General features: G+C 41.3%; 1 protein-coding gene across 1 annotated transcript; it reads left to right on the top strand.

Moving 5' to 3' along the window:
• Window positions 1-1,046: 1,046 nt before the first annotated feature.
• LOC145410030 (uncharacterized) lies at window positions 1,047-2,708 on the top strand. The gene has a single exon (XM_080280248.1). The coding sequence runs from the start codon at window positions 1,047-1,049 to the stop codon at window positions 2,706-2,708; it is 1,662 nt and encodes a 553-aa protein (XP_080136374.1).
• The last annotated feature ends 9,980 nt before the right edge of the window (window positions 2,709-12,688 follow it).

Here is a 12,688-nt window from a genome sequence, read left to right as displayed (position 1 = left end):
CGGGTCTTCCTTATTTTTGTGGTGGAAAGGTAATATCGCTGGATTTCCCTCAGTATAGATGCATCACAAGCGCGAGGCGTTGGTTACAAACTATAGATGATATGACAGTGGGACCACTTTGGACTGATGAAGGTCGATTAGAGCTAGCTAAAATGCATAGCATAGACGCTGCCTATTCACATCTTCTCAATACTATTAAGAAAGTCGGTGCGGATTGGACAGCTGTGAAAGCTGAATTTTTAAGAATTTATCCTGCTGATGCACGAGCCAGTACACTTTTAAGTGAACTGGGATCTGCTGTTCGCTCTCCGGGGGAGACGTTTCACCAATTCTTTGTGCGTCTTGAGACTTTGAGTACTCAAGCGAACGAGGTAGAGCCAGGTCATGATGATGTTGTTGATAAAGTAGCTCCAGGTGCATTACTTAAGAGTGTACCGCCGGAGGTGCAAGACATGTTAAGCGATGTGGAGCGTGACGACCCTTATAGGATCTTGGCAGCCATGCTAAGATATGCAGAAACACACCCCAAGTTAAAGTTGTTAGAGAGGACAGAGAGAAATAAACCAAATATAAATGTAGTGACGACAGAAAAGCCGAAACCTCGCACTGGCCTCAAAAGTGGTGGAGCTCAAGGAGTAAGAGGGGGTGCGCCTCCACCTATTACTTGCTATTCATGCAAAAAGACAGGACACATTGCTAAGAATTGCCCCATGGCTGAGTGCTATTACTGCCACAGTAAAGGCCATATTGCTCGAGAATGCAACTGGAGGTGTGGCCCTACTTCTAGTCAGACAGGCGCTACTAGTAATCAGCCAGGAAGATGTTACCACAGCAATAAACCTGGTCACCAGGCACGGCAGTGTTGAGCAGGCAGAAGGAGAGCGCAAGAGTGGGAGAGAGAAGATAATAGAGGAAGATGGAAAAGTGATCCATGGGGACAGGCGTCAGGTGAAAGACAATCAGGTGCAGTACCTTGGACTCAGAAAAAAAAAAACGCCGACCCAATTCCGATCGCCTCACTCGTGGGCTACGAGAAACTAGTCGCAATGATGGTGAATGTGAAAGGCCTAGATGAAAGTGTCTTAGCCTTGATTGACACAGGAGCTGCTAGGTCGTTGATTACGAGAGAAGTATATCAACAGTTAAAAAGGAGCGTTGAGCAAGATGACTGGGAATCAGAGGAAACGGTTAAATTATTTAACGTAAGTGGAGATGAGATATTGACTGATGGAGCTATAAAGGTTGAACATCAGATTGGAAATAAGTGGTATGCTCATACTTTTATTATAGTAGGAAGCTTAGGCTTACCAGCACCCATGTTGGTTGGGATGGATTTTATGCTCAGCACTAGGATGGAGTTACTAACGAATCCTCTAACCTTGTATACAGAGGGCGAATCTGTGAATATTGTCCCTCTAGAGTATAAAGGAGCGGCTCCAGTGAACAGTGAGTCAGAAGCAGACGTAGAGGTAGCAAAAGCTGTGATACCGACGAGTACGGAGCTAGGTCCTTGGACTTGCGGTACCGTCATTTTAGAGGTAAGAATGCGGTCAAGCGAAGCGGCTATCTTTGAACCTCAGGAAGGAAACATGTTGGCATCTACATTGTGTCCAGGATTAGTGTTATTACAGGAGAAAGCTGGGATCCCAGAACGAGAAGAGTTAGAGGAAGTAGAGAAGGCACGAGAGAAATCGCGATTTCATTTTAAGGTGAGGTTCGTCAGTCCTAGTCCGGACAGGATCGAACTCAAGGGAGGTACATGTCTGGGTCATATAAGGCCGTGTAGTAGAGTATTGTGGGATATAAATGAGAATAAACAGAAAGGCCTAGGAGAAATTGTATCAGGAGTCATGATGAAAGAGACTAGAATGACCGAGAGAGCACGAACGAAGAAACTGTTTGCCTTAGTTGATAGTATGTTTTCCCCACATTTGATGAGTAAGGAGAATGAAGCTCTGAGAGCACTGATAATGAAGTATCCGACAGTGTTCGCATTGGAGGATGAACCCTTGAATGTGACCCCTTACTACTATCATGAAATAATAACTGTGACCCCGGAAGTAGCTTATAGAAAACCTTATCCTATACCGGTAAAGTATCATGAAGAGGTCAAGGAAAGCTTGAAAACTATGTTGGAGCAAGGAGTTATACGACCCTCCCGAAGTCCTTACAACGCACCCCTGGTGCCTATAGCTAAGAAAGAGGGCGGATTGAGGTCATGTTTGGATTTTAGAAAGCTGAATGCTAATATCAGAGAGGATCGATTCCCTCTACCTAACATTCAGAACATCTTAGCACAGCTGGGAAAGAGTCGTTACTTCAGCTGTTTGGACCTCCGTCAGGGGTACCATCAGATACCATTAACAGAGGATTGTAAGGAAAAGACAGCCTTTTCCTCTCCTGAAGGTCACTGGGAGTACAATGTGCTTCCCTTTGGACTTAAGGAAGCGCCAGCTGCGTTTCAGAGAGTGATTAACCATGTGTTAATTGGGCTTACGGGCTCCATCACACATGTGTACCTGGATGACATAATCATTCAGGGCGAGACTTGGGAGGAACATTTAAAAAATTTAGATATAGTGCTGGGAAGATTGAGTGATGTAAATCTTTCTCTAAGATTGTCCAAGTGTCATTTTTTAAAATCAGAAGTGGACTATTTGGGACATGTTGTTAGTGCCACAGGCATAAAACCACAACCCCAAAGGTGAATGCTATTCGTGATATAGCCACTCCCAAAACTGTCTGTGAATTGCAGTCCTTCCTCGGAATGACTAATTACTACCGACGGTATATTCAGGGTTACGCTGAGAAGGCTGGACCACTCATTAAATTGACAGGTGGTAGAAAGAATAAAAGAGAGATAACACCCCGATACAATGGAGTGTTGAAGCAGAGACTGCGTTTCAAACACTGAAACACGAGTTGCTTGAAGGAGTGACTTTGCAGTTTCCAGACTTCACAAGGAAATTTGTGCTGACTACAGACGCTTCTTCTTCTGCTATAGGAGGAGTATTACAGCAGGAAGACGACGCAGGTCATTTACGGCCTATCACTTATTTTAGCCGACGGTTAAACTCTGCTGAGGTGAAGTATAGCACTATAGAGAGAGAGAGGCTTTGGCTATAGTATATGGTCTCCAGGTAAATAGGAGCTTAATATTGGGTTACGAGGTAGAGCTTCGTGTGGATCATAGACCCCTGGTCTGGCTGCTGAACACAACTAGCCCTAGTGGACGGATTGCTAGGTGGCAACTTTTGGTTGCCGAGTATAACATTAAGATAACTTATATACCAGGCAAAGATAATGTTGTAGCAGATGCCTTATCTAGACTTCGAGGCCAAGTGTTATCGGAGGACAGAGTTCTCGCAGTTACGGGTACAAAACCAAAGATAAGAGAAAGAACCAAAGATGATGATGATGATGATGATGATGATTATAGCGAGTGCGAAAAAGAAGATTATCAAATATCCAGAATTGATGAAGATAGAGAAAGAGACATAATAAGATGGAGAGAGTTGGTAGTGAGACCCAGACAGGATGGCATCCATTGTATAAAAGAATGAAGGAACAATATCTTCAGTGTATACGAGATGGGGAAGTAGAAGTGACTAGAGAAGAAATTAAAGATGCACACAGAACACTAGGAGTTAGTACTAGTGAGTTCATAGTTGAAGATGGATTACTCTATCATTACGATACCAATGAGTATGATGAGAGTCTAAAACAAGTCGTAACTCCTGATGAATGCAAACAGAGTGCTCTAGAGATACCTCATAAATTACCTACTGTAGGTCATGGAGGAATCAAAGTAACTTTAGAAAGACTAAAACGATTTAGTTGGTGGCCACGGATAAGTAGAGATGTTGAGAATTATTGCAAGGCGTGCCTTACTTGCAACCGCTTCAAGCCGTCGGGGGACGCCCCGGCGCCGTTGCAGCGATACCCTAGGGTAGGAGTACCCTTTGAGAGAATTCATATGGACTTGATCGGCCCCATAAATCCAAGTGAAGAGGGATATAAATATATTATGACAGTAACAGATGTGATGACACGATATTTGATAGCCGTCCCGCTTCGCACGAAAACTGCTGATGAGGTTGCCAGAGCGTTCGTTAAAAATGTCGTGTGTGTGTTCATGGAGCACCACGCTGGATGGTTACAGACCAAGGAACAGAGTTCGTCAATGCCACTCTTAAAGGGATAGCTGAGTTGCTAAAGACGAAAAAGACAACAACAACAGCGTATCACCCGTCTGCCAATGGGGTGATTGAAAGAGCCAATGCCACAGTAATGAAATACCTAAGGAGTTTAGTAGAGGATAATCCACAAATATGGGATTCAATGTTGTGCTTTGCCACATGGGCATACAACACAGCATATCACAGAGTGTTGAAGGAATCCCCATTCTACCTCATGTTCCTCAGGGACCCTGGTGTCCCGTATGATGTCGTAAAACAGGAACCGATCTGTTATGATCTGGATGACTATAAAAATGAAATGGCCATTAAGGCTAATCGTACCTTTAGGAGATGTTTAAAGGTACATTGAAGAAAGTCAGGAGGCCATGGAGAAGCAACAGACATCGAGAGCAAAAGTAAAAGAGATTCGTACAGGAGATAGGGTTTATGTACGAAAGATTCCCAAGCCAGGAGAGCCTAAGAAACTTCAACCCCTATATGATGGACCTTTTAGAGTAAAAGGGAAAATTAGTGATGTGATAGTAAAATTGGTAGACATAAACACGGGGAGAGTCATGAAAGTCCACACAGACAGAGTCAGGCTTGCCCATGAAGATAATTTAGACGAGACAATGAATGGTAATGTACGGAGAGCATATCCCCTTCATGAGGGCACTCTACCCCCAGAGGAAGTGCAGGATTATGAATTGAGAGATATTTTAGACGTAGAAAGAGCGGAAGAAGGAAATGCCTCACAATTTTTTTTTTTTTTTTTTTTATGCTAGGAAGAAGGAACCAAAGGTCATGAGCCCGCAGTAACAGTTCCCTCCAAGAGAAAAACAAAATACAATATAGAGCCAAATTCAAGATCCGATCATTTTGAGATGCCTGGACACACTGCGTTTGAAAGACTGGAGATCATAGGCAGCAGGAAATACAGACAGAGGGAGACAGTTCCAGAGCTGACCTGTTGCATAAATGAAAGACTGGGAGTAACGGTTGCAGGAAACAGAGGAAAATACTCAAAGTGTGCAGAGCTTGCACGAAGAGCAAGAAGAAGGTGCAGTGGTCGATTTGACTGATAATGTCGAAGGAGGAAGACAAACCTATAGTTTAAGATCTACAGGACAGGCAACAGAATTACCTAATATTATGGATAAGCCTATAGAGTATCTAAAATAAAGTTGACCTTTTTTACAGGTCCTACTGACCGTGATCATCAGTGGACTTGGAAGTCAAGCATGGGAAGACCTACCAGTGAGAGCGGGACTTGCATTCACCGCACAGCGTCAGGCCCACTTTACAGGAAACTCTTTTATTATACCGTATGTTATTGACATGGATGAGTTTTATCAACCCCTGATGCGTGCTCGTAAACTAGCTGCCGATGTTGCATGGTCAATAGACCATATGGATGATTCATCAGTTATTGTTAACGTTTTACGAGAGACATTAACATCTTTTGATTTGGAATTTGCTAAACTGTTTCACTCTCTCAATGATTATTTGTCTTCATTATTAAATGATGCCACTACCCCGTCGGGATCTCGTAGTAAGCGAGGAGCCTTTAATATATTGGGAACCATTTCTAACGCTTTGTTTGGTACAGCAACACAAGAGCAGATAGATCTTATACACCACCAGTTAGATAATATAGAATCTTTCACAGAGGAGGAAAGAGTAGAGCTTAATTTACATTCTGAAATACTAAATGCCACTGTAAGAGACATGCGTGCCATGCAGAAAGCTATACAGCGATTAGAGAAGGCTGCTAATGTCTCTAACTATTTAGTTAGACAGGTTAGCTTATTGACACTAAAAAATGAGGAGGAGATAAGGATAACAGAGGCTATGAATGATTTGTCCCTTGCTTTAATAGACATACAAAATGATCATTTTGGCTTAAAGTTAGGTCTAGAGAAAATGTTGGCAGGAAAATTTTCATCATTCCTAGTTCCCAATTCGGTACTTTTATCACTTCTGAGAGAAGCTTCCTTGTTAAAACCTGGCCTGTTATATCCTGCACGTTTAGAATTTTTAGCTGTTTATCAGGATGCTATAACTGTAGTTCCACGAAGATCTTCTAGTTCTCAAACATTGAATTTCTACCTACTAGTACCCTTGAGGGATGATCCTGATGACATTTTTGATGTATATCAGATAACGTCTCTACCTTTCAGAGTCCCAGACACACCATACTTTGTTCGTCATGATAGAGTTGCTCAATATTTGGCGATCAGCCAAACCAGAAGACATTATGTAACACTAGAGTCAATTGACTTGTGTAGAGAGCATGGTCAATTATTAATATGTCCGCCTATAAGACCAGTATATGATACCTCTGTTCTAACGTGTGAAACTGCATTGTTTCTGGCTAAGCCTGAGGCTAGTAAGTTATGCTCAAAGGTTGTGCTGAAGAGTTTTAACCCAGTTTTCATCAGATATAAAACTGGTTGGGCTTTTTCTACGCCCTGCCCAATTCACTTCACTCTCACATGCCCTAATAAAGCAGAGTCTCAGTCAGAGCATGTAGCTCAAAATACAGGCTTACTTGCCCTAGGTGAAGGATGTAGTGCTCATAGCAGTGCATTGGTTTTGCCTGCTTATGCCACAGTTATTCGAGAGCAAGAATTAAAGATCAACCCCACAGCGATTCCCATTAATGTATCTCTGACGCCCTTAGAAAAATCAGCATTACTGAATTTATCATTTCAAAGTACAGCAGATGATGTCGGGCTGGGTGACTCACTTCCACTGCAGACCCTTATCCACCGTATGAAGGTCACTCAACCCCTGCGTCACCACCTGAGCGCTGCTACACCTTGGACGACTTATGTGCTTGTAGCTGGCGTGGTTATCCTTGTCCTTGTGGTGATAGCTTTCCTATGCTATCGCTTATACCGAGCCACCTTCCCACTACCACTTCTTCAACGTGCGGAATCATGGGCCTTCGAGGAGTTTCGTCGTCAAGAGATGTCACGAGGACGTGACATTCTTGGCATCGGAGAATGTCGCCGCACGGCAAGCTGCGGCAACAACTACAGCAATACGGAAGACAACGACGACGCTGACGACGCTGATGATGGTGATGACGACTTACACCAGGCATTTGATGAGAACACAACACACGCGGCTGCGACTGACTCACCCACCATCAGACCACACACCATCCGACCACAACCACCCATACCACAACCACGTCATCCACAACAATCAGTAAGGGATAAAGGATATCGAAAAACGTTACGCGACAAATATCGTTACCTGCGGCACCTTGAAAAGATGGAAGAAGCCGCAGATCAGTGAATGGTGAAGAATGAAAAATGAAAAGTGAATGAACAATGAGTAATAATAAGAGGGAGTGCCGAGGCACACAGTTACTCTCACAGCCCTGTACTGTCTACACTTGATTAAATTTATGTGCTCCGAACGGAAGAGCTAGATACGGCCTAATGGAGTAGTATCCTACGTACATATACAGAGATAAGAGAAAAGTGATTCAAAACTAAAAGGTAGCAATGTTTAGTGTAAATTAACGTTATACAATGGACATTATTTCAAAATGTTGCGGACCAGACCCGACTAAGAACACTGAGAGAAGTGAACGAAGGATATTTAGAGTGCACGTCTACTTCCGGCCTCTGTACTTTTCCTGAGGGAGAAGCAGGAGGTTGGAAGTCAGAAGAAGCAGAGAGGGCAAAGAGTCGAGAAGAACCTGGGGGAGATCTTAGCTAGAAGGCCGCCTGAGCATCCTACCACGACGATGAGACTGGTGATGTCTTGGTACTCTACGGTATCAGTGAGTAGATGTTCTTGTTAGAGAACATAGAGGAAAGTGGAACTGAGAGAAGGAAAGAGAGAAAGGAGAAGAAAGTGAAATACACTGTGAAAAATATTGAGAGTATACTGTAGATTCGTGGTGGGGTATAACAGGACGGGCCAGATAGTTTGTATGATTGTTAAATTAACTTATTTGCTCAATGGTGAAAGGAACAACGATTATATAAAAGTTAAGTGTCTTTATGGAGAAGTATTGAGTTAGGGTACATGACTGTGTTAAAGAGTGATATTAATTTTGCAGAAATATATTGAAATAACTTGAGGTGAAGTGATACGAGAATAAAATGTTACAGAGATTAATGTTCTAGTAGTAATAATGCAAAGAGGAGAGGATGGTGTGCTAGAGTATTGTTCTTAGTATTACCCTATGTGTAAAGGAATATTACCTTTAGTATTACCTTGTATTTAACCATAATAGTCTTGGTTTTATTTTAGTAAGAGAGAGTATTATCTTCAGTGACGAGTAATAATGTTCGTGAACTGTTACTTGTTTAATGGAACTTAGTTGTATTATTGATTACCATTGTAAGGTGGCATGATTTAATAGTTTTATTGTAGAGTAAGATCATAAAGTAGTTGTATAACTTGGAGTTCATAGAGTGGACCAAATCAGTTGATTGCTTTGACTTAGTGTATAAATTGTACATAATTTGTAGATAAACAAAAAAGAGAAAATTAGTTTGAGTAACCCTAGAATCCCTTCCTCTTAATAAGGAACGAGACGCTCCCACGTAGCGCCGACCTTAAATGGACTTGTGTTTACTTGATGTGTTGTTATGCCGGGTTCCCCACTTGTACCTATCCAGCGCTACCTAATGAAACTTAATTAAATCTGACTAACCTACTTGGACTTAACGTAACTGAACTTAGTCTTCCATAGGAGAAGAATAGATAAAGAGTAAAGCAAGCAAGTGGGGCACGACATATATATTAAACAGCCATGGAGACATCACACAACCCTGTTTCAGTCCCACATTGAGATCAAAGAACTCAGCTCACCATCCACTTGCACCGTAACCCTAGCTCCCTCGTACATACTCTTCACAGCACTCAACAATTTCCCCTCCACTCCATATATTCTTAATACCTTCCACATGCCTTGCCTATCTATTCTGTCATAAGCTTTCTCCAAGTCCATGAAGGCAGCATACACTTTCCTTCCCTTCTCTAGATACTTCTCCACTAAACATCTTAGAACAAATATCTGATCTACACACCCTTTTCCCTTCCTAAATCCCCCTTGTTCTTCTCCAACTAGCTCCTCTGTCATATGCCTAACCCTATCAATGAGTATTCTACCATATATTTTACCAGTCACACTAAGTAGGCAAATACCCCTATGGTTACCACATACTTCTCTCTCTCCTTTTCCTTTGTATAAAGGAACAATTATACCTGATTTCCAGTCCTCTGGAACCCTTCCCTCTTCCCAAGCCAATCTACACAACTAACATATCTACTCCACAACAATCTCACCCCCATACCTAAGCATTTCACCACACACTCCATCAATTCCTAGGGCCTTTCCCAACTTAATATTCTTCATCGCTTCCACTACTTCCGCCCAACTGATCTCTTCCTCCCTCCTCTCATCTCTTCTTCTCCCAGCCATTCCCCAACCATTTATACTCGCACAACATACAGTCGTTAAAAGAGGACACAGTACAGTATCTCAATGCTCTTCATCCTGTTTGAAAATGCAAAAACCACTGTGGGAGTCTTGTTTGCGGTGCACTGAAATTACTCTGGGACAGGACATCTGGGTGCTGGCAAAACGAAAATGGAAGAGGAAAACTTAACTGTGTGAAAAAATTTGTAGCCACATAATAACACTGTGTTTAACAAGAGGATATCAAGAGTAAGTGTTGGTCCTCACAGTAATCGGTTTTAGCAAGTAGGTAGAATTCTTCCACATGCACAGAGAATGGCATTGTGACATCCACACACAATTATAGACATATTTAAAACACTGACTGCCATGCGTATGCAAGCCTCCAAACTCTGATAATCATTCGTGAAATCCTTAATATAGTGAAATAATGATAATAAAAAAATAATAATGATAATTAAAAATAATAGTAAACTACTACTGCTACTACAAGAACAACAACAACAACAACTACTACTACTACTAATTATTATAATAATAATAACAACAATAATAATAATATTTTCCTTTCCCTGATATCCAACTCTTAGCCAATGTTCTCTTCATTACTCATTTTTGTGTTTGGAACGTTAAAAATGAGGGTGAGAATTGCTCCTTCACATTTCTTTCAATCTGCCATAACTCTTTACTGCTAAGAGGTACAGGAATTTGTATAATCTGGTTATCTGCTTCATGCTTACCACATTTTTCATATTCTTTTAAAACAACTTTTTCCTCTACTTCCTTTTGCGTTTCCCTCCCTCCCTGCCTTATCTTTCTCCCTTGCAATATCTTCTTATTTTCTTTTATCATCATTTTCCATCTTACTGTTTTTGCATATTCTGTACATCTTTACTCCTCCTTTCTCCTTCTTATTTCCAGTCTCACTGCGTAATTTTGTGAGTTACTTTTTTCATGGCTGCCTACCCTTTTCAACCATTTACCTCCGAAATTTCTCCATTTCCAGACTCTTTCTTCCTTTGCAGTATTCCTCTTAGCTACCTTTATTTTCCCACTCTTCTACAGTGTTTATTCATATCTAGTAAATTCCTACATTATTCTTCCCTACTTAGCGTTCCCAATCAATATCTACCATTTTTCCCTTCTTGATTTTTCTCTTTTTATCAATATTCAGGATTCTCGTGTCTTTCCAAACATCTTTATGCCATTCCAAATTCAATTTTTCCTCTGTAACCTTTCGCTTTACTTTCCAATATTTCTCCTTCTCAGTTTCTCTCTTCCCTTTTCCAGCATGTCTCTTCCCCTTCCACCCTTACACCATCTCCCCTTTCCACTATCAGCATGTCTTTTTTTTTTTAGCATTTTTATTCCCGCTCTAAAAGATGCTGTCTTTTTCTATCAACATTTTCATTTTAACACATTCTCTCTCTCTCTCTCTCTCTCTCTCTCTCTCTCTCTCTCTCTCTCTCTCTCTCTCTCTCTCTCTCTCTCTCTCTCATCTCCTTTACCTTTCCTCTTTCAACTTTATTTTCTTCTCCAGTCTTCCAACCTTAGTTTAAATTCAAGATACTGTTCCTCCATACTGCTCTTTAACCAAACACAACAAACTGCATAACAATAAAACAATAAGCTTTTGTATGGATCCCTAGTGTAAAGAAAAAGAAAATGCACCAAACAAACATTATCAGTTTCCAAACTGCAACTGTGGCTGAAAACATGCTAAATATAAAAAGGCACAAAATGTTAGTTGCGCTGGATGGAGTAGTGCTTTGGTTTAAATTAACATATAATGAAGTTCACGTAATTTGGGGGAAAGTCTTTTTAAATTCAATGCCACCAAAATACACCACGCTTAAAGAGGGATGCAGTGAAGCCAGGAACTGTAGAAGACTAGGAAAAAATTACGGGACTTGGGAAGTAGGAAAGAGATAAATGGTTGGCCAAAACAGATAAAGAAACTGCCGAATAAAAACTCGAAATTCCTCAAGGTCAAAACAGACCAAATATCGGCACTAAGGTATTATATAATACAACAGAAAATCTGGATAACACCACTCAACACAAGACCAGCGTATCTGAAAAAACACTTTGGATAAAATAAACTGCAGATGTCCAACATGACGTAACACTCCCTGGACAGCAAGTATATACACACATACATACATACATACAGTGCAGAGAGAGAGAGAGAGAGAGAATCTAAAGACTAAGCCTGTTGATTTTTCATGTTCAGTTTGGTACAAGTAAATATCAGCTGGGGGATACAATGGTGTTCGACAGTCAGCCAGTGAACCGAGTCTTGTTTACATGTTACCTCGTCGGTCATTGCTTCAGTTGTGTCTGTACGGTGCTTATTTCCAGCTTCATTTCTGCTGTTTGTAATAAAACGCAATATTCTTTCTCAACATTAATGTACTTTCAGTTTTTTACGTTTTCAAAGTAGCTGATAAACTGTTTTCCATTTCTTAAAACTTTGGCGTGTGGAAAGAAATGTACAACTACAGGTTACGAAGGTATCTGACGCTGTAAACATTCATGCACTTACTTCCAAAAATATCTGAACTGTTGTTATCTGATCTGCATGAAATTAACTGGAGATAAATCCTTGCCTTCAGAGAAGGAAACTGATCAACAGGACAACATGAAAGCGGAGAAAAAACACCCTATCAAAGCAGGGTAACATCAGGCTGTGTTGTCACTGGCTGAGATGGTTTTGTAACACCTCTGCGTCAACATCAAAGCAGAGTAACATCAGGCTGTGTTGTCACTGGCTGAGGTGATTTTGTAACACCTCTGCGTCAACATCAAAGCAGAGTAACATCAGGCTGTGTTGTCACTGGCTGAGGTGGTTTTGTAACACCTCTGCGTCAACATCAAAGCAGAGTAACATCAGGCTGTGTTGTCACTGGCTGAGGTGGTTTTGTAACACCTCTGCGTCAACATCAAAGCAGAGTAACATCAGGCTGTGTTGTCACTGTCTGAGGTGGTTTTGTAACACCTCTGCGTCAACATCAAAGCAGAGTAACATCAGGCTGTGTTGTCACTGGCTGAGGTGGTTTTG

Source organism: Coenobita brevimanus, chromosome 84 (assembly GCF_032717465.1).
Source record: "Coenobita brevimanus isolate Jiangsu-jjx chromosome 84, ASM3271746v2, whole genome shotgun sequence".
Taxonomy (NCBI): Eukaryota; Metazoa; Arthropoda; class Malacostraca; order Decapoda; family Coenobitidae; genus Coenobita; species Coenobita brevimanus.
This window is presented reverse-complemented; position numbering and strand designations above follow the sequence as displayed.

Coding starts and splice junctions, on each gene's coding strand:
- LOC145410030 (XM_080280248.1), top strand. CDS start 1,047: ATGATGGTGAATGTGAAAGGCCTAGATGAAAGTGTCTTAGCCTTGATT.